This window comes from Carcharodon carcharias, chromosome 32 (genome assembly GCF_017639515.1).
Source record: "Carcharodon carcharias isolate sCarCar2 chromosome 32, sCarCar2.pri, whole genome shotgun sequence".
Lineage (NCBI taxonomy): Eukaryota > Metazoa > Chordata > Chondrichthyes > Lamniformes > Lamnidae > Carcharodon > Carcharodon carcharias.
The window spans coordinates 19757595-19781889 of NC_054498.1; the positions used below are offsets into that span (position 1 = coordinate 19757595).

Genomic DNA, 24295 nt, shown 5'->3' on the forward strand with positions numbered 1-24295 from the left:
TTCAAGAAAAAATAATTTTAAATAGTCCCAATTCTGAGATGTGACCATGGGATTTACCTGACAGGGTGTGGTTTGAGAATAGTTTGCTCGGGGTGTTCAGGGCTGTCCACTTTCAGTGCATCTTCCAGGAGTCTGGAAATTACTTCATGCGTAGGACCCTTTTCTCCAGAACAAACCGGATTCTTAACTTCCTGAAGGAGAACAAGATACTTGCTCTCCACCTGGCACAATCGAGCTTCCAGGCTGGAGTACTATTGAGATAGAAAAAAAGGACAGTTACCATCAGAAGATTAACATTCCCACTTTAATATCAGGACTTTTAACAATATTTTTCAGTTAGCAAAGATTAGCAATTAGAGCTATACTCAGTACACCATGGGAGGGAGGTGTGAAATCATTGCAGGTTCACTACACCACTGTCCACAAGAGTATTAGGATTTCTCTCATGGAATGAATCACAAATAATACTTTGAACCAACAAAGGCTTGACACAAACCCCAAATTACACCTGTCCAAAATTGGAAATAAGCCAGAAAATCTGTGTCAAAAGTCAGATGGATACAATTTCGTGTTCAGTCTGACTTCTGAAACAAAGCACAACCCCCGTGGTGTTAGTCTATTTCTGCTTATTTGATTTTTTCCATCTGGCCATGCCTCCAGCATCCACCAAATGTCTGTGATACAGACCAGGAGCACCCAAGTGGAAAGGTATGATTTCCTACTTCAAAACACTATGTCAGGTATGTTGTGTCAACCCCCTGCCAGGATTTGCAGTGATGGTACTGTGCTGAAACAGAATGCCTCATGTGGGAAGGGAAAGAAACATAAATACAGATCACATAAGACCAGAGAACAGCACTCATTAGCTGATCAAGGAGTGGAAACAAATATAAGTGACAGTCACAAGACATGAGAAACACTCATGCTGGTTTAAAAACATAACCTATTTTGATGATGGTTATGTTTGTGTGTGTTAAGTGGGTTGACAAGTTGGGTCACTCTTGACAATTATAAATATTACTCCTAACATTCTCAATGATGATAGGTCAATGACACGCCATCATTGTAGTGTCTCCACTGGGAATGGGAATTGTATTACAATACCTATAAAGTTTTATTTCTACAGAAATAACAATGACAACCTACAATATCACAAAGAATCTGCTTGCAACCTCGATTAGAATACCCTACAAAGAGAAAGGGTAGGGACGCACATTAGGAGATGAGGTAGTGTCATTAAATTCTTTCATGGGACGTAAGTGTCACTGGCTCGGCTAGCATTCATTACCCATTCCTAATTGCCCATGAGAAGGTGGTGGTGAGCTGCCCTCTTGAACTGCTGCAGTCCATGTGCTGTGGGTGCACCCACAGTGCAGTTGGAAGTGTAAGGGACACATCTTTTTATTTCTGTTGGACTGTGGATTGGGATTGCAATGGCTGCAGGTTGAAGAACATGTCCACTGGAACAGAATGAGATATATATACACACAACGTTGCAGTCCTGGAACAGAGTGTGTCGGATGGTGCCGGAAAGGTGTCCGGGACCAAGGGAGCTGCCTGACAACAGCATTTTAATTGGCTCCTGACCAGGTGACCAAGGTTTTGTGTGATGAGCATGGCAGCCGAATAGTTCCTAGCCTGAAAGAAACAAGACCTAAAATGTCTTTCTCCTGCATGTGGAAGATTCCAGTAATTCCACAATAATAGCTAGCTGGCTTTTCTTCTCATATCTCTATAACCTGCTCTCTCTCTGAAAACCCCTGTCAAGAGACAAGGAGGAAAACCACTGTTCGAGACATTGAAAAGCAAGTTCTCAACCAGTGAACTAAATATTGGAAGGTCACCTTGTGTCATCAACAAGAGCTGAAAGGAATTTGGAAGACGTCGATCAAAATCGACCCATCGAATCGTGTATTCCAGAATTGGTGCTATTGAACTGTTTTATCCCACCTTTAAAACCCATGTTTTGTGTGTCGTGTGTGTGTGCGGCCGTAGGTATTTAAGAAGTGGGTAGTGTTTAAGTTATAGTGTCAGAAGTTAGAAGTTCATATTTCTTTCTTTTGCCACTGGTTAACGACAGTTATTTGCTTATTAAGTTTACAAACCTGGTACTCATATTGTTAATCTAAATTAAACAGTTTGGTAGAATTGGGGCAAGTAGTTTGGTCAAATTTTTCACACTTGTCAGGGAGCAGTGGGGCTTGATATTACAGCGCACTATCCCCAGTGAGTCATGACAGAAAGGATTCCCAGGATTTTGACCTGGTGACAGTGAAGGTACAATGATATAGTTTCAAGTCAGGATGGTGTGTGGCTTGGAGGGGAACTTGCAGTTGGTGGTGTTCGCAGGTAACTGCTGCCCTTGTCCTTCTAGATGGCAGTGGTTGTGGGTTTGAAAGGAGCTGAAGGAGCCTTGGTGAGTTGGAGTTATTAGCACTTACTTCCACTCTGCCCCACAGAATTTATTCAGAAAGCCCCCAAATTCTTCAAAACTAGATTATTTTAGCTATTAGTTTCACAAAACATTTTCAGTCACTCAAGACTATATCCTTCATATTGACTCCTAATACTGAAAGTGTTTTTAGATAAATGTGCATCTGAAACATGAACTACACAAACGGTATTGAGTTTGTGGAACTGTGTCAGGAAATTTATTTTAAGTTGGGTTATAACTGGATTTTTATTAATGCCCGAATGGACAGTGGCAGGAGCAGTTAACTGGGTCTGGAGGTGTACATGCACAAAGGGGGAAAGCAGGAATCACAGCTTCACTACTACGAAAGCAGGCACTAAGCCTTAAACACTACTTGTTACATGGTTTTCAACAATGTTTTTAAGTTAGGTCCTCTGAACAGGCAAAGGATTCAGCTGTATATGGCTTTATTCCACCAAACAGATGGTTTCAATAAGGCCAAGCCAACAGAGTCAGTTTGAATAAAAGCAAAATACTGCGGGTGCTGGAAATCTGAAGTAAAATCAGAAAATGCTGGAAAAACTGAGCAGGTCTGGCAGCATCTGTGGAGAGAGAAACAGAGTTAATGTTGAGAGTCTGTATGACTCTTCTTCAGAGCAAAACGTCAACTCTGTTTCTCTGTGCACAGATGCTGTCAGACCTGCTGAGTTTTCCCAGCATTTTCTGCTTTTATTACAGTTTGAAAACTGTCAAACTCAAAACCATTTCACCTGGAAACTGACAAGAATCATATCGTATAATCCAGATTCATCTAAACTAGTATTACAGACAAGCAGCTTCCTGATTTAATTGCTAGTCTTTCCTTCAATTTCCAGCATAGCTTTAAATAATAATAAATTGCCCTTGGAGTTCTTCTCTTTCTTTCATGACTCTAGTTATAAAACATTGTTTTGAATTAAAAAGTAGCAGGAACACAATAAAAATAAATTTCTTTTTAAGCATTTTCTGAGAGGTTGATCAGAGCAACCATTTCCTACCATCTCAAGTGGGCAAACATGTCCACTATTTACATCTGGGATTTCACAGTGACAAGCAAGGAATCTAAAACCAATGAAACTTCTCCTTTTTCTAAATACCTCTGCATCAATACTTCATTTAATCAGAAAGATACACTTTGAAGAAAAATATAAATTCCTGATTTTAATTGGTCTTCCTTCAAACCTGAATGATACAATTCCATCCAGAGTTTCCAGGTCATAGTCGGCTTTGGTTCAGTAAATGGTTCTCTCACCCGAGTTACAAGTTTCTGGGTTCAACTCCAACTCCAGGGCTTGAGCATAAAAACTAAGGCTGACACTTCTGTGCAATACGGAGTGAATACTGTGCTGTCAGCGGTGCCGCCTTTCGGATGAAACATTAAACTGAGGTCCGATCAGCCTGCACAGATGGATGTAAAAGATCCAACAGTACTATTTTGAAGAACAGCAGGGGAGTTCTCCCCCGGTGGCCTGGTCAATATTCATCCCTCCTATCAACATCCCAAAAGAACAGATTATCTGATTCTTATCACATTGCTGTTTGTGGAGGTTTGAGCGAAAATTGGCTGTCACATTCCTTACATTACAGCGGTGACTTCAAAGTACAAAATTTTTCATTGGCTGTAAATGCTGTGAGGCCTCCAGTGGTCATGAAAAGCACTATATAAACGTGAACTTTTCTTCCCTGCATTAACTGTTTCTCTTCTGATTTCTGTTTCTGAAGATTCGCTATTGGATCTGGTAATGGGGAATGAGCCAGAGCAGATAAGAGTAGTAAAAGTAGAGGAACATTTAGGCAATAGTGACCATAACAAAATAAGCTAGATGGTGACAGAGAAGGACATATGTATGACAAAAAGGTTGGAGAAAAACTAATTTTGGAGGGGCTGGGAATAGACCGTGGGAAAATAAAATGGGCAACAATAATGCCAAACAACAATGTATATGAAAGGGACTCCACGGATAAATAAAGACGTAAGGAAACAATTGAGGGTTAGTAAAGAGGCAACATTAAGGGCATGGAGTGCAGGATAGGCAGAATATAGAGTTTGAAGAGAAGTCAAAAAGAATTAGGCAGGCAAAAAGAAACTATGAAATGAAATCATCAAGGAACATAAAACAAAATTGTAAAATATTTTACAGGTATATCAATAAAAAAGGCTGGCTGTGATGGGAATAGGATAGGGACAGGCAAGGTAATACCACAGTTAATGATGGATGTTGCAGAAATATTAATGATTTTGCTTCAATATTTACGAGTGAGATAGAACAGATAGACATGACGTTGAATGATGAGATGAGTAATGAGATAAGCACATTTAAAATAAAAAGGGATGTGTTGAATAAATTAAACAAAATTTAAAAGAATCTAGGGAAGAGATAGCAGAGGCAAGACTACTCTTAATAATTCTTGAGAAAAAGGTGTAGTGCCAGAGGACTGTTGGATAGTAATTGTAACTCCTATATTTAAGGACGACGACAGAACACGTCCAGGGAATTATACAGCAGTCAGCTTAACATTTGTGGTAGGAAAATTAGGAGAGAATAGAAGAACATCTAGAAGCAAGAAATATAATAATGAATAGTTGGCATGGATTTCAAAAGGGAAAATTTTGTTTGGTCAAATTTATTGAATTTGAGATGGTAACAGAGAAAGTAGACATTGATTATGCAGTAGATTGAATTTATCTGGATTTTCAAAAGGCCTTTGATAAGGTGCCCCTAATGAATAAGGTCAGAGAATGTGGAGTCAGAGGACAAGTGGCCGAATGGATTGCTAGTTGGCTTCAAGACAGAAATTAGAGCGGGGGCAAATGCTAGTTATTCAGAGTTTTAGAAGGTGGGAAGTGGTGTTCCACAAGGATTAGTGCTGGGACCACCACTGTTCACAATTCACATTTTGACATTGGAATGAGAAACCGAGTTTCTAAATTTGCAGATGACACTAAATTGGGTGGGGGTGGGGGGAAAGCTACAATGCAAGAGTGGAAAAAGACTCATTACTTTATTGGGCCCAGAGCAACAGTTCTTCCACCATGAGCCCATTACGTATACTATGAACTATTCTTTTAGTTTACAACTTGTAGTATATTATTTTCTTTAACTGTACCTTTCTTGTGACAGTGGGAGAGATTGATGTAGCGTTTAGACTTTGAGGTTGAATTTGTAAATAAACAATGGGCTTTAATTAAACCCACAATAGTTGGTTATTTCTAAATTGACCACACTCCAAGGGCTAAGAACCACACACACCTTCCTCTCCAAACCCACACAAATTATGGACAGCAAGGGAAAGGGCACAAAGGTTTCAGTTCTCTCCAGACCCTGTCCGTGATGCCTCCCCAAACTACCTCTCTCCATCTCTCATAGGAACATTTTTAAAAAATTCATTCACAGGATGTGGGCTTCACTGGCTGGGCCAGCATTTATTGCTCATCCCTAGTTGCCCTTGAGAAGGCGGTGGTGAGCTGCCTTCTTGAACTGCTGCAGTCCATGTGGTGTAGGTACACCCACAGTGCTGTTAAGATTTTGACCCAGTGACAGTGAAGGAACGGCAATATATTTCCAAGTCAGGATGGTGAATGATTTGGTGGGGAACCTCCAGGTGGTGGTATTCCCATCTATCTGCTGCCCTTGTTCTCCTAGATGGTAGTGGTCATGGGTTTGGATTTCTGCGTAGGAGCAGGAGCAGGAGTAGGCCTTTCAGCCCATCAAGTCTGATCTGGCATTCAAACAGATCATGGCTGACCATCTACCTCAATGCCAATTTCCCCTACTACCCGCATATCCCTTGATGTCATTAGTATCCAGAAATCCATCGATTTCTGTCTTGAACATGCTCAATGATTGAGCCTCCACAGCCATCTGGGGTACAGAATTCCAGATTCATCACCCTCTGAGTGAAGAAATTCCTCATCAGTCTTAAATAGCCTGCCCCTTATTCTGAGACTGTTCACCCTGGTTCTAGACTCACCAGGCAGGGGAAACATCTTATCCACATCTACTCTGTCACACTCTGCAAGAATTCCGTAAGTTTCAATGAGATCACATCTGATTCTTTTAAACTTTAGAGAATAGAAGCCCAGTTTCTTCAATCTCTCCTCATAAGACAATTCCACCATCCAGGAATTAGTCTGGTGAACCTCTGTGGCAAGTATATCCTTCTTTAGAAAAGGAGACTAAAACTGTACACCATACTTCAGGTGCGGTCTAACCAAGACTGAATGCAATTGCAGCAAGACATTTTTACTCTTGTATTCAATTCTCTTTGCAAAGGCCAACATACCATTTGCTTTGCTGATTACTCACTGCATGCTAGCTTTTAGTGACTCATGAACAAGGGCACCCAGGTCCCTTTGGATATCAACTCCCAACCTCTCATCATTTAAGAAATACTCTGCCTTTCTGTTTTTTTCTGCTAAAGTGGATAACTTCAGACTTAATCACATTATATTCCATCTGCCATGTTCTTGCCAACTCATTTAGCCTGACCAAATCCCCTTGAAGACTCCTTGTATCCTCCTCACAGCTTACGTTCCCACCTGGTTTTATGTCATCAGCAACATTGGAAATATTACATTTGGTTCCCCATATCCAAATCATTTATACAAATTGTGAACAGCTGTGGTCCCAACATTATTACTTGCGGCACCCCACTAGAATGACCTGTTCATTCCTATTCTGTTTTCCCTCTGTTAACCAATCTTCAGTCCATACCAGTATATTTCACCCAATCCCATGTGCTCTAATTTTGTTTACCAACCTCCTGTGTGGGACCTTCTTAAAAGTCTTCTGAAAACCCAAATACACCACATCCACTGGTTCTCCTTTATCTACACTACAAGTAACATCCTTAAAACAGTCCAACAGGTTTGTCAAACGTAACTTCCCTTTCATAAATCCATGCTGACTTTGCCCAACCATATCATTATTTTCTAAATGTCCAGTTATCACATCCTTTATAATAGATTCTAACATTTTCCCCATTGACATCAAACTAACACATCTGTAGTTTTGAGTTTTCTCCCTGTTTCCCTTCTTAAATAGTGGGCTTACACTTACTACTTTCCAATCTTCAGGAACTTTTCCAGAATCTATAAAATTTTGAAAGATAACCACCAATGCATCCACTATCTCTCTAGCCACGTCCTTCAACACTCTGGGATGTAGTTCATCTGGTCCAGGGGATCTATCAACTTTCAGTCCTTCACAATACTGCTTAAAACCTACTTTGACCGAGAATTTGGCCATCTTCTGTGGACCACTGTCATTTTTTGTCTGATTACGCTCCTGTGAGCTACCTTTGGATATTTCACTGTTAAAGGCGCCACATAAATTCAAATTGTTGGTATTGATTAAGGATGTTAGCGATGAACATTGGGAATTCAGAGTGCTCCAGCCAAATGTTGATCATTGTGTACATGATTCTGCTCTTAACCTCTCCCCATTCTCAATAGCTGACTGAATAATGGTACCTTGTGATGTGATACCAGCCATTCTGGATTTGGAAGGCCTCAGTTTCTTATAAGCTAGGTTTGACAATTTATGCTTGGATCGTCATAGGAACATACTATTGGCTTCATAGTACAGTCAGTAGATGTAAGTTATACTAAACAGATTAAACACTTCTAACCTCTCAAGGATAATCATTTATTAAAAAATAATATGAATGCTGAAATTTTCTTGAGGCTACCTTAGAAAACATTACTGAACAAAAAATATTTCACAGAACTTAGGCTAGTCAGGAATCACATGCATCTCAAAGGTCACAAAATCATTCAACATATTGAGAGAAATATATTGGGCATTTCACATGCCATTTTTTTTGCAATTCTCAAAGCTATCCCTAAAAAGCTTTATGTAAAGGGTATTACAGAACTTTTCAACTTGAATCACTCACTTGGACTCAATCCATGTGTCCAACTATCACAAAAGCAAAAGAAAAATACATACAAAACACATAAATAACATAACAGTACCGATAACAGTGCATATGTCCAACACAAATAACAGGTGGCCAGACAAATACATGGGTTGAAGTTAGTTGGCAGACAGTCTTTGTATTACTCTCGTCTTGGCAGCAACAGCTGGCTCTGACCTAGGTGAGGGCCACACATCTGCAAATCGCCATCTGCTGCTCTGTATATTCCTACAGGAAACGGCATTGTTCAAATGTATACTGAAACAGAACATAAATTGTTTCAGAAGGTGTGGGTTTTCCATTGTGGTCTTCAGGCGTGTGTGTGTGCACATGTGTGTGTGTGCACGTGTATGTGTGCACGCGCATGTTTTTTTTCAAATTGAGCAGCCTGGGTGAAGGGGATGTGCCGATTGTAAAGATATCACCAAGGCTGAAAAGCATTAAAGGAACATGTGGTGATGAATCAGGAAGTATCAGTGATGCCAAGGTTGCATTGTAAAATGCCCCAGAGGGGTGAGGGATTACTGAGGGAGGTCAGCAGCTCCAGTTCTTAGGTGCAGGAAAAGAATAAATTTGAGCACTGGAAGCAGAAGAGCATGTAGGACAGCATGTTTGCAATATCAGTGTGAGAAAAAAAAGTTGTGATGGTGAGAGGTTGAAGGCCTGGAGTGAATAGAGAAGTTGCCTATGGAAGAAGATTCTTTTTCCTGCACCATGATCAGGAGTCCACATGAGATGCCAGAAATGTCTCCTCCAGCTTTCTTCAAGTCTGGTCAAGTGTCCATTAATCTGCATATTTCTTGTGGTGTACATTGAGAATAATAAAGCTTGCTGCGGGATTTACAGCACGTATACAGAATTAGTACTTAACACTAAGGAATGAATGACTGCCCTTAATAGCAACAGTTCAGACAGTAGGACTTAATCTGTACATTCCACCAATCCACATACAAATTAAACTGCAGTTAAAATACCTTTGCTTCCAGAGCTTTCTCCCTCAGTTCAGCATTCTGCTTAAGCACCGACAGTTCCAAGATCTCCTTGTTAAGGAATTTGTTCTGTGTCTTATAACCCTGAAGGTTATCCTAGAGAGAGAAATTAGAATAATGGATACTTTAAAAACTTGACATTCCATTTAAAAAAAAAATGAAAAAGCAGAAAGTAACTGTCGGGTGGAGTGGTGGTGGTGAAAGGATGGAGTTAAATGTGAGCAAATGGACTTTTCCTCCTCCCCCCTGTCCTCATCAAAAGTGATCATTAAGTAATTCATAGGTCACAACACCTCTGTCCTTCTAATCAAAGGTTGGAAAGACTGACTTCTCATGTCAGTAGACAGCATGCCTGTAAACAGATAATGCATCTGTGTCTCTGTTACGGGATATACATATATACGGCTCCAACTTTCTTCAAAACCTAGGATACCATGAAGGGAGATCATGAATACATGTCTGCATATGATTACTGATGATCAGGGTTTCAAAGGAAGCAAAAAACACATCAGTGAGTGGCGGTTAAAACTCACTAACTACCCGTAGCACAAATTAAAATATACAAAGAACATCTTAAAACTACCTACAGCTTGAATGTCATTAATTCTGCCCCATTTCTATAATCAGCCCAACATGTTGAATCCGCAAGTCATGTGGTTTATTCTAAAGTAAGCGATACACTAAGTAATATAAAACGAATTGTCAAATAGATCTACCCACGAATGGTAAAACAAATGGAAGAATGAATTATCTTTTAAAATGTAGAATATCCAAACATGTGCAAAATTAGGTCTGCAAATTTAATAACGTGATAATGTCAGCATGAGCCGGGTCCTTAACCCAGTGCAATTATGCAGAAATGTTTCAGACATGAAGCCTGTTACTCAAATTTCTTCCAATTTTAAATTAATAATATTCATCCTAAGAAAATAAACCTCTAAGCAGAAACAAGATTTACTTTAAATCAATCCATGAGGTCCACATGCCATGAGTAAGATCAACACACAGACATCAAGTCCCTTTAAGACTTTTTCTAGTCAGAATCAACTGCCTGTAACTTGTGAATTAGAGCCAGGTCCAATTCCTTTTAATAATAGACAGCATTGTAACCAACATAAGCAGCAAAGTTTGGAAAAAGCTAACTAAGTTACTGATGAGCAGCGAGTAGCTAGATACACATGCCAGAATTAACACCAAACTGGACTGAACAAAGATTCTGTTTAAAACAAAATGTGCATTGATCTGAACACACCACATGTCAGAGTTGCCATTTTGATATATCCAAACATTTGGGGTATTGTTGCATGGGCCTTCTGCAGCTCTACTATAACCTGTACCTTTTATTTATTATATAAAGTAATTTATAAAGTTGTAATATATAGGATACATCCTGTAAAGATGCTACAAAGTGCAGTGTGTAAACATTTCAACTGTACCTTTAAAGATTAAAGAAATTTAGCTGTGGCAAAATTCAAGCATCAGCTCCTTTTAAAATTTTAAGTCTTACAAAGTGTGCAGCACAATTTATCAATGCACCCACAATGCCATGACAGGCACACAAACCAAGGAATCCAATGGGATCCAAGCAAATCAATCTTTAGTAACATGCTTGACAATTTCATCAAAAGAATTTGGAATACTGCACCCAAGGTCAGCAAACTACCCTTCTTCCTTCAGGAGTCTTTGATTAGCCAGGAGTGACAATACATTTGCTTAGAATTGGGGATAGGTACTCGTTTAGTACAGTTTATTTTGGAGTTAACCTCAAATCTCAAACAAAAAAAAAATTGGTAGGAATCTTGTGTAATGATACAAGTTGAAAATTAAAAGTGGTGGGGTGCTTAAATTCATGATGATGCACACACACACGCACACATAGCTCTTGATTTAAACTCTTCCACTTCAGAGAAGAGGTGAACTTCAGTAGTGGCAACAAACTTTTCGAATTAGCTGCACTTATTAAGCCAGTTCCTGAGCTCAAAGTTGAAGTCACAATACTGCAAGTAATTCTCTACTGATTTGTTATTGGGCTGCCCCTCCTTCTTAGCAGCAAATGGAAGCAGCATGAACAAAAACACACGCATCAATCTGTCTCCCACTTAATGTACACCAAACAGGTAAAATCAGATGAACCAAACGTGGGTGGGTTGGGGGAAGGCGGCTGGCAGGGTCAGTTTACTTTTGAAAATTAATACAAGATTGGCAAAGAAACAAATTTTCAATGTTTAAACAAACAACCAACTTCAGGTCTCCATGACTTATAACTGGAATCAAAACTAATAGACAAAGTTAATGCAAGGGCCTTTGATAAGGTACCACATAGTAGAGACATGACTAAGTTCAAAGCAAGTGGAGTTGGGGGAAAAGTAGTATAACAGATAGCAAACTGGTTACAAAACAGTAACTAGAAGTAGCAAGAGGTAAAGGTAGTTACTCAAACTGGTGGAAGATGGAAGTGGTTTCCCACAGGGATCTGTGCAGGGATCACTGTTGTTTGTCACTTACAAACTATTTGGAGTCAGCAATCAAATTTAATTTCAAAATCTGCAGATGACATTGGGGATACAATTAATATGAAGGAAAACTGCAACAAAATACAAAACAACATTAATGAAGTTTTAAAATAGGGTATAATTGTCAAATGAATTTTAATCTAGATAAGTATGGGGTGGTGCATTTTAGGTGGAGGAGTAAGGAGGTCACATACGCCTTGGAAAATAGGGGTCTAAACTGGGTTGCAAAGGAATCTGGGGATGCAGATTCACAGATTAAGAGTAGTAACACAGGTTAAAGTCATATAAAGTGCAACACATTGGTATTTATTTCTAGGATAAAGTTCATAAGCAGAAAAGTTGCATTAAGCATAGAACCTTGGCCAGGCTATGCTTAAGAGTACCATTTACAGTTCTGGTTTCATAGAACAAGAGTAGGTCATTTGGTCCCTTGGACCTGCTCTGCCATTCAACTCCATTAACCTACCTTGGCTACATATTACTTAATACCCTTGGTCAGCAAAAAGATTTCACTCTCAGATTTTAAATTAAGTTAGCATCTACTGCTTTTTTGAAAGCGAGTTCCACATTTCTAACAAGGTCAGTGTAGGGGTGTTCTTAACTTTTCTCCTGAATAGCTTGGCTCTGGTTTCAAGGCCATATTTCCTTTTCCTAGCCTCCCCAACAAATGGAAAAAGTTTCTATCTACTCTATTGATTAATTTCAAAATCCTAATAATGTTAAACAAGTCACTCCTTAATCCTCTTTATCCCAGGCATACAAGCCTAGTTTATGTAATCTCTCATCATGATCTAACCCTTGAGTTATAGTGACCCTCTGTGCTGCACTCCTTCCAAGGCCAAGGTAATTGGCCATAGGCATCTCTCCATTAGATACAAATGGTTATATAGCTTGAAGGATACCAACCCACCCCAGGCATGGGGAAAGACAAGGAGGCAGAGCTCCATGAACTACCACAGCCAGTACAGGGATTGAACCCCATGCTCTTGGCATCATTCTGCAGCACACCCTCTAGTCATCTAGCCAACTGAGATTACCAACTACCATTCCTAGGGCAGTAAATCTTATCTAAGGCATGATGCCCAGAACTGTACTTGGTGCTCCAGATGTGATCTAGTCGGTCTTTGTATAGCTGAAGCAAAACTTCCTCTCCTTTATATTCTCATCTTCTATTTATGTTCCATTTGGAAATAACCACTACGTTTTAGTGATCTGTGTACATGGACCCCTAAAAATCTCTTTGGACCTTCCCCATTTCTAGCTTTTCAACAATTAAAAAAATACCCAAATCTTTCCTTTTTTGGTACAAAATGGAATACCTCACACTTACTCACATTAAGATTAATCAGTCACAGATTTGTCCATGTTACAAAAGGAAATAGAAGCACTGGAGAAGTGCAAAAAGATTTAAAAGAATGATATCTGAACTGAAAGGGTATAACTGTTTGGAAAAATTGAACAGGCTGAAAAAAAATGAGAGGAATGGGAGGTGACCTGATAGAGATTGTTAAAATTCTGAAAGAGTTTCATAAAGTCCAAGAGATGTTGTTTCCACTTATGAGAAAGCAGAGCAGGGGGTGGGGTGGAGTCCAAAACTTGGAACCATAAATATAAGATAGTCAATAATAAATTGAAAAGGAAATTTATGAGAGACTTCTTTACAGGGAGTAGTGACAATGTGGAACTCTACCATCTTGAGTGGCTGAGGCAATTAGAATAGATGCATTTAAGAGAAAGCTAGACAAGTACATGAGGGAGAAAAGAATAGAGGGATATGTTGATAGGCTGGGATAAAGTAAGGCTGGACAACTTTTGTGTGGAGGATAAAAACTTGCATAGGCCTGTTGGGCTAGAATGGCCTGTTTCTGTGCTGTAAATACAATGTAAATGGTTCCTGTTCTCCAAGGCATGGTGAGGAGAAAGAGAAGGAAGTATATTTTGAGAGATCCACTTTGATTGTGGCCATGAGAGACAGTTTTGTGATGTTTAAGTACTGAAAGTCAGAATGGTATTTGATACCTTTAGTGTGTCCAACTCTTGCAGTTCCTTGTGCACAGAGGGTGCTAGAGTAGCTCCTGATAACACACCCGGAGGCGAGCGATTGTTCTCACATTCATTGAGCTGCCGTGATAACTTAATAATCACTTCATCTTTGGCTTGGATGGTTTCTCTGAGCATGTTAAGCTGGTCACTCATCCCAGTAATTTTATCTTGAAATCCTTTCAATTCCTGATCCAGATGGTCTTTCTGTTGGTTAATGTGATCCAGCTGATTGTTCAGGGCCTGTATCTGGTCATCTTTCTGGTGCAAAAGTTGTGACATTCCTTCATCCATTAAAGCACCAGTGTTGAGTGAGTATTTTTCCTGCTGGGAATATTTCAACGTTTGCTGTAACAGTCGCACCAACTCCTTTGAAAAGAACAAATGCCAAATAGTAAATATCTGTTATAAACCCCATTCCTCCATTGATGCACATTTCAATAAGCCTATATTGCTATCAATCATTAGTAGATCAGCTGATATCAAAACGGACATTCCACCTTCAATTTTTATTTACCACTCCACAGGAGTATTATCAATATTTTGCAGAGCCACATAAGGAAATATTAGGGAAGAAGAACCAAAGGTTTTAATAAGAGTGTATTAAAAGAGGAAGGAGAGGCAGCAATGTTTAAGGAGGGAATTCCAGAGATCGAGGGCCAGCCAGCTGAAGTTGCAGTCGCCAATGATGAAGCGATTAAAATCGGGGATGCTTAAGAGGTCAGAACTACAGCAGCTCAGATACCCAGGAAGGCTGGAGGCCTGGAGGAGATTAGAGAGATAGGAAAAGGCTCAAAAACAAAAAATGAAAATTTTAAAATTGATGCATTACTTAACTGAAAGCCAATGTAGTTTAACACAATATTGGTGTCTGGGCAAGACTTGGAGAGTTAGGATGTAGGCAACCTTTCCTTCAGTTTATGCAGGATGGAAGATGGGAGGCTGGCCAGGGGTGTGTTGGAAAAGTCTAGAAGTAACAAGGATACGGATGAGGGCTTCAGCAGGCAAGGGTGGAGTCGAGGAATGCTACTGATGTATAAGCAGGCTGTTAGTAATGGAGATGTGTAGTCGAAGCTCATCTTGGGGTCAAAAATGACACCAAGGTTGTGAACAATCTGGTTCAGCAACATACAGTTGCCAAGAGGAGGGAAGAAGTCAGTGCAGAGAATTAAGTTTGTGGTAGGGATTAAAGACCATAGCTTCAATCTTTCTAATGTTTATGTGGAGGAAATTTCTGCAAATCCAGTTTTGTATGTCAGACAAGCAGACTGACAATTTAGAGACAATGGAGGGTGGAAAGAGGTGGTCATGAGGTAGAGCTAAGTGTCATCAATGTACATGTGGAACTGATGCTATGATTCCAAATGATGTCACTGAGGGGCACCATTTTGGGGGGGGGAATGGGAGGGGAGAGGCCAAAGATGGGTTCTTGGGGGACATCAGAAGTAATGGTGCAGGAGCAGGAAGAGAAGCCAATGCAGATGATTCTCTGGATAGATAAGAATGAAGATAGGCAAGTACAATCTCACCCAGCTGGATGACAGTGGAGGGATGTTGGGAAGAGGATGGTGTGGTGAACCATGTCAAAGGCTGCAGACAGTTTAAGAATAATGAGGACGGACAGTTTTCCTTTGTCAAAGTTACATAGGATGCTATTTGTGACTTTGATAAGAGCTGCTTTATATTGAAGCGTCCACTATCACATTTATTCCAAAAGCTCAAACGTCATTTTTTAAAAAAACTATCTAGATGAAGACTGAAGGCACTTAGCATTTAAGCGTAAAATATTAGCTGCAGACAAATTTTATGTACAATAATTTAAAAGATAATCAGAGCCTGCTACAGTCAGAAGCCATGCCATTTTACTGAGAAGCAAGAATTAAAATTTTAGTATAAATGGCAATGTCAGGACATTATCAAGATAATTGAATTGTTTGTGATTTAAATCAAATACATGTAATTAATTAAACCCACTGATACGGAACATTAAAATTAAGCACACATGGAGATACATGTCTAATAATTACAAAGCTATATATTTAAAATTAGTGCTTTATTAATAAAAATGTTTTGTACACTTTGATAATTAGTTTTAATCTACAGAACAAAGCTAAACTATGATTAACAATGTTTTTAAATTAACAGATGTGATGGAAATTCAACATGAATTCCAGTGCACAGCATAACAGTTAAACAGGGCAACTGTCACCCCTGGACTACACAACACAAATTCCTGTTCAAGAGTTTTCTTGGGTAAAATTGTACCATCTAAAAACAATAAGACATTTTAGGCATTTTAGACCACATGAAATGACAACTTCTCAGAAGCAATGGAATTAAATGTCTTCTGACTTTCTCAATTATCATGTGATTCAAAGGACTTACTATTAAAGGATGCAAGTTTTCAATGCAAGGGAAGATTTTTTAAAAACCTGTAATAATGATCAAGTATCTTGGATTATTGCAGAGATAACTTAGAGTATTAGCAATCTGCCTCAACTTTCAGAATACTGGTTTTGGATTATTTCATTTCTATGTAAAATGTTCAAGGTGGGAAAATCAATGCTTCTATCATGCACAAAATACTTAAACTTTTTCATAAACGCAGCATTTAGAATTTGCTGAATCAGAGTTTATACTGACCAATTAATTGGATTTGATACAGATTCTCATTGGTCTCATTAAACATTAGAAAATAGGCTCCATCCCATCTGAAATTCTATGGGAGATTCAACAATTTTATTAGAAATGTAAAGTCCCAATTTCTTCAAATAACCACAATCAGAAATAGGCCTAGGTCACTCCATTTACCACTATGTGGTTAGATTTTAGAGAACTTCATTTAGAGAAACATATTCATATTTCCAAATATGAGAAGTTGAAAAAGCCAGAAAAGTCAGCCCACTTAATAATGGAAGTTTATCTATAGAACTGGAGTGATGTAAAACAATGTGCCCTGACACCAAATGCAACTTGCTTAATTCAACAGCACATCAAATCCAACAATAACACAATAAAAATCACTTCAGATAACCCACTTGGAACTGGCCATCCATTAGCACTCTATTCTAGTGTCATGTAGATAAATCTGACCATCCTAGCCACTTCAGTAGCTGAAGTTTGATGATCCAGTGAAAGCTACCATGAACAACATGATCATCTTTTAAAAAATGTAATTCTACATACAGTGACATGTGGATTTATTGTTGGTGCATGATGTTTTGAAAACCAACTGGCTTTGAATCAAAAAGGAAATAGCAGTGTTGAGATATCTGGGAATTCTTCCAATATCTCCAAAAGAGGATTACCAAATAAAGAATAACATATAGATCATAAATGATGTTCTGCAACTTTCACTGGGGTGATCACATTGGGGTGGTAACTTACTCGGAGTGGCAATCAGCGTCAGACATTGGGAGGGGGTGGAGCGGACTGGGTATTCAGGGGAGTGGGGCAGGACATTGGGAGAGGTGGGGGGTGTTGGAAATCGGGAAGGGTGAAGCGGGCCAGACATTCCGGGGGCTGCAATTTCAGGGGTGTTGGTCAGACATTTGGGGGGGGGGGGGGCGCGCACGCGCGCGCTGTGGAGGGAGTCCCATGGAGGATCTGTCTGGGTCCTTACAATAATTACCCAGAAGTTAGAAGAGGTTTTAATTGTTACGTTTTCTGGGTAATTATTGGTGTAACCCTGGCGGAACCATTCAAAGTTTGTGATTTAAACCGCAAATTTTCAGATGGTTCCCTGCGCAGCACAATTGTCCAGAGGAAGTGTGCACTTCTGGGCAATTGCTGTGCAAACCCTTACCTGCGAACTTCCCAGAGGGATTCCCCAGCACATCTTAGGGGTACCCCAAAATTTATGCTGGGGTACTCAGAGGTTAAGGTTCAATATGTTGTATCATGATTAGTTTACAGAAAGAATGAAGGGTCTTTCACCCTTTTAGATATGGTGGATGGGAAACAAAATCTATGTCTGCAGTTTCCTTCGCATTTGAGAAATGAAGCACACGCAATTTGAACACATACCAACTATGTGGCTTATAAGATGATATAACTTTGGGCTGCACATGGAACTAAAAGATGCCAAAGTCTCAGCTTTATTTTTAATGATCCTGGCCCCTAAAACTGGTCAAGCCCTCAACCTTCAAAAGAGTATCCTCCAACAGGGCTTATTTGGAGTATGTCTTCATATTGCAACCAGATTTTCAGGCACAGCAGGAAAGAAAGCCATTCTCTGCTGATGTTCTCCTGCAACCTAAGAAAAAAAAATCCTGTGACCTACTCTGTATATTCTGTTTCTTTCAAAGCATTTTTATGGCATGAGGAAAAGTCCAATTAAAATTTGAAAAGCTTCTCCAATTGCAGGCTCTTAAGTACATTGTGTCCAATGTGCATGATGCTGAAATGAATTGAAACTTATGATATTAATTCTAGTAGTAGTACATGGTGTGGGCATGGCATTTTCCTTGGCCACGGATTTATGCCTATTTTAAATTTAGATATTCTAATGAGATTGGGATGATATTTGGACATAACTTGACATTAGTAAAATGAGCAGTTTTGGATCTAACTTCTGGATTGTGCCTACAGAGCAAACTTTAGGCGCTAGTGTTTTGTCACAGTTTGTAACTATGAAAGTTACGTGCCCAGAGAAACTATATGGACAAACTCTCGCCACAATGGTCCCATCACTTTCTAATTCCTCTCCACTATGGCCATGTGTTGGTAGAAAGACCGTCAGGAGGTGTGGAGCGGGCTGGACATTCGGGGGCTGAGGGGGTCAGACATTCGGAGGAGGTGGAGCAGGCCGGATCCATAAAAAGCTAAGAACAGAAGGCAGCCATCTGATCCATAATGTTCACGTCAACTTTTTGTTAGATAATCCAAAGCTCATCCACAGCCCTGCTTCCTGAAACCACCAATAATCACTGAAAACTGCTGCAAAAGTAACAAGGTATCAATATTCCAGTGTTACTAAAGCACAGGCTGGCCAGTGAGCTCAAGGAATGAAGAGTTGTGAATCTCCAGATCTTGGTCAACTTATGTAGCTCCAACATTTTCCTTGCACAATTGTCATTTTGCTTTTACCCTCCCTGTTATTTTTAAAGAGCGAGCTGGATTTGCACATTAATTGTCCATCAAAAAGTGGTCGGGGAGACAGTGCCGTAGTGGTAACGTCACTGGACCAGTAATCTAGGGACCAGGCTAAGACTCTGGGTACATGGGTTCAAATCCCCACCACAGATGGTGGCAGCTGGTGGAATTTAAATTCAATTAATAAAGTCTGGAATATAAAGCTAGACTCAGTGATGGTTACCATGAAACTACCATATTTTATCATAAAAGTGCATCTGTTTCTGTAGGGAAGGAAATATGCCTTATCATGACCCTTATCAGGTCTGACCTACACATGACTCCAAATGCACAGCAATGTGGTTGACTCTTAACTGCCCTCTGAATCAGCCTAGCAAGTCACTCAGTTCCAGGGCAATTAGGGGTGGGCAACAAATGCTGACTTTGCCAATGATGCCCACATCCCATGAAAGAATAAATTTTAAAAAGGTAAGGCTGGGACATATCAGCACAAGTATCCTTTCAATAATGTGATCACTGTTAATGCAATCAACCCCTGTGGGTCAGAGGGAACAGTTTAAAACTGTTCAACCTTATCCCAGCATGCGCTAAGTTAGACTTGAAAAGGTCAAATTTTAAATCTTAAATCATGCTTTTTCTTTATTTTTTATCTCTATACCTGATATGACTAATTCTCCCTTGTTCTTCATTCCTGTTTATTTCTCAATTCTTAAAGCTCATTGCATAAGGATAGACCTTCACTCCTGTTGTTCACCAAGGTCCCAGATGCACTGCTGCACCCTGTCCACTCACCCAGCTCCAAGGATGCAATTCCAAGGAGTTTGCAGAAGTTGCAGGATAACACTAACGGAGGCTTCACTTATGCACATATTCACTGGGATAAAACAAATGGTGGCAATCAAGTTGGAGAGGTCTTCACAGAAAGTGCAATAGCAAAATACTGCTGAAGCTAGAGGTCTGAAAAAGCAAAAATGCTGGAAATACTCAGCACATCAGGCAACATTTGTGGACAGAAACAGTGTGTTTCAAGCTGATGACAAATGTTGCCTGACCTATTGAGTATTAACAGCATTTTCTGCATTAATCTTCACAAAATGTACTTGGGGCTTTTTATCCAAGTCAAAATGTCACAAGCACAAAAATCACAATCACTCCTCATAATCCAGTCCCATCACCTCATTTAACTTCGAGTGCTCTTTTGTGTCCTTCTGAGTTAGTTCCTGAGGCATACAGGCAGAAATTTAGGAATATAAGGAAACAGCCTGGTGAGACTTGTACTGAGTTTGAGAGAGTAAACAAAGTAATTTTGACAGGTGGATATGAGCATTAAAGATAGAGAAAACATATGCAGCTCTTAGAGAAGTAATTTCTTTTCAAGAAGAATTTAAAGGTTCAATTCCTTCGGGAGTGAGAACTCATGTGGAAGAGCAGAGGGTTAAAACGGCTAGGCAAGCAGCATGGATAGCTGCTGATTGAGTTAATTTATAGACCTAAACCTTTTTTTGTCGCCCTTTTAAATCAGTGAAGGATAGAAAGTGACAAGGTGAAAGGAAGATAGTTAGTCAAGGAAGAGGAGTAGTTGGAAATTTTCAGACCAAAAAGGAAGGTGTGGGTAGAAGTGCCATTTGAAAACCAAGGTGTTTTCATTGTAATAAGTTGGGCACATGAAGTCAATGTGTTGGAAATTACAGGGAAAACCCATTGCAGTAATTGGAACACATAAAAGTTCTGGAAATATGAATACTGTGGGTTCTAAGATTCAGGCACAAGAAAAGCCAGTGTATTGTATACTGGTGAAGCAGGAAGAATCAGTGTTAAGTAAAGTGGGAATATGTTCACAATTGACCCAAGAGAGGTCTGAAGGCAGGTTACAGAAATGCTTAAAAATTTTGTATGTGATGGGAAAGTTTTTTCCATGTATACAGGGTGGAGCAGGCAAGGATATTAAAGTTTTATGAGAAACAGGGCTAGTCAATCCTTAATGTTGTGGGTTAGTGATATATTGTCCAGAGGGAGCATTGCAGGAAATAGTGGTAATAAGTGGGATTCATAGAGAGGCTAATCTATTCCACTGTGGAAGGTAAATTTAAAAAGTAAGTTGAAAACAGGTGAGGTGATTGTTGGAATAGTGGAAAACTTGCCCATTGCAGGGGTTCAATTTATTTTAGGTAATGACAAAGCTGTCATTGTGATGCTGACTGTAGTTTAGCAACCTGCAAGGGTTGTTGCAGAAAGAACATCCTGGATTGTTTCCAGATTGTGTAGTAATGAGATCATAAACTCACAGGTTAAAACAAGGAAGCGGGGGGAGGGGGGTTAAAAGGCAGGGAAAAGATGCTGATATTCAATTAGCTGGATTGGTTTTCGAAATGATTATGCAGGAAGCAAAGGTTGAAGAGAATTAAGTGGAAGTGTTCAGTTAAATTGATAAAGTTACAGCAGAAAGATTCACAAATAAAGAAGTTATATCAGACAGTTTATTCAGAAGCAGAGGCAGAATGTTATTACCTTAGAGAATGTGCTAATGAGGAAGTGGAGACCGTCCCATGTTTCAGCAGGTGAGAAATGGATGGTAGTGCATCAGATAGTTGTACCATCTGGATTCAGAAATGAGATATTAAGAATAGCTCATGAAATTCCAGTAGCTGGACATTTAGGAATCAGGGAGACTCAGGCAAAAATACAAAAGCATTTCTATTGGCCTGGATTGCATAAAGATGTAGTCAAGCTCCGTAGATCACGTCACACGTCAGGTTACAGGAAAATCTCAAGCAGTAATCAAACTGGCACCTTCAATTCGGATTCAAGCATTTGAAAAACCTTTTACCAAGGTCCTGACTGATTGTATTGGGCCCCTTCCTCAGACAAAGTGGAAATCAGTACTTGCTGACAATAATGGGCTTGTCTACAAGGTTTCTGGAAGCAATAACTTTGCAAAATATTACAGGAAAGAGAATTGTGGAAGAGCTGACTAAATTGTTTACAAGTTATGGGTTATTGAAAGATATACACAGTTGGATCAAGGCTCAAATTTCACTTCACAGCTATTGAAGGAAGTGATGAATAAACTGGGGATAAAGCATTTTAAGTCATCAGCTTATCATCCTGAATCACAAGGTGCTCTGGAAAGATGGCATCAAACTATGAAAATACTGATGAGGGCTTATAGTCATGACTACCCACAGGATTGGGATCCAGGAATTCCATTCTTGTTATTTGCAATTAGAGATGCTCCTAATGAATCCACAGGATTTAGTCCTTTTGAATTAGTCCATGGTCATGAGGTAAGGGGACCACTTAAGTTGATTCAAGAGAAATTAGTGGATCAGAATTCAGAAACTACTTTCCTGGATTATGTGACAACCTTCAGAAAGATTGAACAGGGCTTGTGAGTTAGCTAAAGAACATTTAAAGATGTCACAGTAGGTGATGAAGGCGAAGGCAGATAAGAGGACCAAATCTCGTAGTTTCGTTGCTGGGGAAAAAGTGTTAGTTTTGTTACCAGTATTGGGTGAACCACTAAAGGCAAGGTTTAGTGGAACTTATAGAATTGAGAAGAAACTGAGTGAAGTAAATTATTTAATAAATACTCCAGACAGAAGAAAGAAGCAGATGGTGGGTCATGTAAATATGCTTAAAAAGTACTTTGACAGGGAAGGTAACCAAAAGGAGGTATTACTGGTGGTGGATAAGGAGAAGGAAGTAGAAATGAAAGATTCTGAAATTGATTTTCCTCTAATTCAATTGCACAATGAAGGGGAACTTAAAAATTTAAATATAATATTGAATTAACTTCCACTTGGGTGTCAAAGTGATTTGGAGAAGCTACTGTAGTCACACAAATTTATTTGTGAGAATAAACTGAGGAAGACAAAGTTAGCCACATGTGTAAATGTGGGTGATTCTGTTACGACAGGGCAACATCCTTATAGATTAAATCCAGTAAAATTATCAAGGACAGAAATAAATTGAATTTATGCTTCAAAATGACATCATTGAGTCTAGTTGCTGTAACAAGTTCACTTATTGTGATGGTACCGAAACAAGATGGAACACAAAGACTGCATGTGGATTATCAAAAAGTAAATGCAATGACAAAAGTGGATTCATATCCTATTCCATGGCTGGAAGATTGCATTGAGAAAGTGGGACAATCAAAGTTTATCACAAAGATCAACTTGCTAAGAGGATATTGGCAAGTACTGTTATTGGACAGAGCAAAGGGTACATCAGCTTTTGTGACACCAGATGGACTATATAAGTTTAAATTTATGCCATTTTGTATGAAGAATGTACCAGCAACATTTCAAAGATTGACAAACAGTAATTGCAGGGCTGAGCGATTGTGCTGTTGATATTGATGGCTTGTTAGTTTTCAGTCAAACGTGGGAGGAGCATTTACAACATCTGAAAGAACTGTTTAATCGACTGCAAGAAGCTAATTTGGTAGTGAACTTGGCCAAGAGTGAACTTGCAAAAGTGCTAGTTGCATATTGAAGCCATACCATTGGACATGGTCAGGTACTCTGAGAGATGTGAAAGTAAAAGCCATTGTGAATTTTCCAGTGCCTAAAGCAAAACAGGAAGTTCTGAGATTTCTGGGCATGACTGGGTTTTACCTAAAGTTTGTTCCAAGTTTTAGCAGTGTGGTTGCACCTTTGACTAAACTACTAAAGAAGAACAAGAAGTTTCAATGGGCACAGGAGTGTCAAAATGCGTTTGACAGTTTGAAAACTGTATTGACTATGACACCAATTTTGGCAGTACCTAATTATGCCGAACAGTTTAAGTTGGTGATTGATGCAACTGATGTAGGTATTGATGCTGCATTGTTTCAAGATGAAGAAACTGAAATTGAGAAGCCGATAGGATATTTTTCATGGAGGCCGATGTACATTAAAGAAAATATTCAACCGTCGAAAAGGAAACTTCGGGTCTGGTATTAGCTTTGCAGCATTGAGGTTTATGTTACAAGCAATTCTTCAGAAACAATTTTTTATACAGACCACATCCTTTATTATTTCTGGACAAATTTCGAGACCAAAATGCAAGACTGTTCAGATAAGTTTATTACTGCAACCGCTTACTTTACAGATTATACATGTGGCTGAATGAGAAAATGTAATTGCAGATACATTGTCAAGAGTTTAAAGCTCAAAGGGAATTGGCCATTTAAAACCTGGACACTGGACTGAAATGACCTCTGTTGATACAAAAGATTTACATTTGTTATGTTAGTGCATGCACCTGGTAATGTAATAGTTTGCGTATATATCGATAAGTATAGT

General features: G+C 39.3%; 1 protein-coding gene across 3 annotated transcripts in view; it reads right to left on the reverse strand.

Annotated features, from left to right (window-relative positions):
- Positions 1-24295, reverse strand: part of tbc1d2b (TBC1 domain family, member 2B) — a 136066-nt gene that overhangs the window by 27389 nt on the left and 84382 nt on the right. For all 3 annotated transcript variants that reach the window (XM_041178441.1, XM_041178440.1, XM_041178442.1), the window contains 3 exons: positions 13893-14282; positions 9346-9456; positions 58-251 (listed from right to left, as the gene is read on the reverse strand). In XM_041178441.1, coding sequence (XP_041034375.1) covers positions 58-251; positions 9346-9456; positions 13893-14282 — 695 coding nt within the window. The remainder of the gene's footprint in view (positions 1-57; positions 252-9345; positions 9457-13892; positions 14283-24295) is intronic.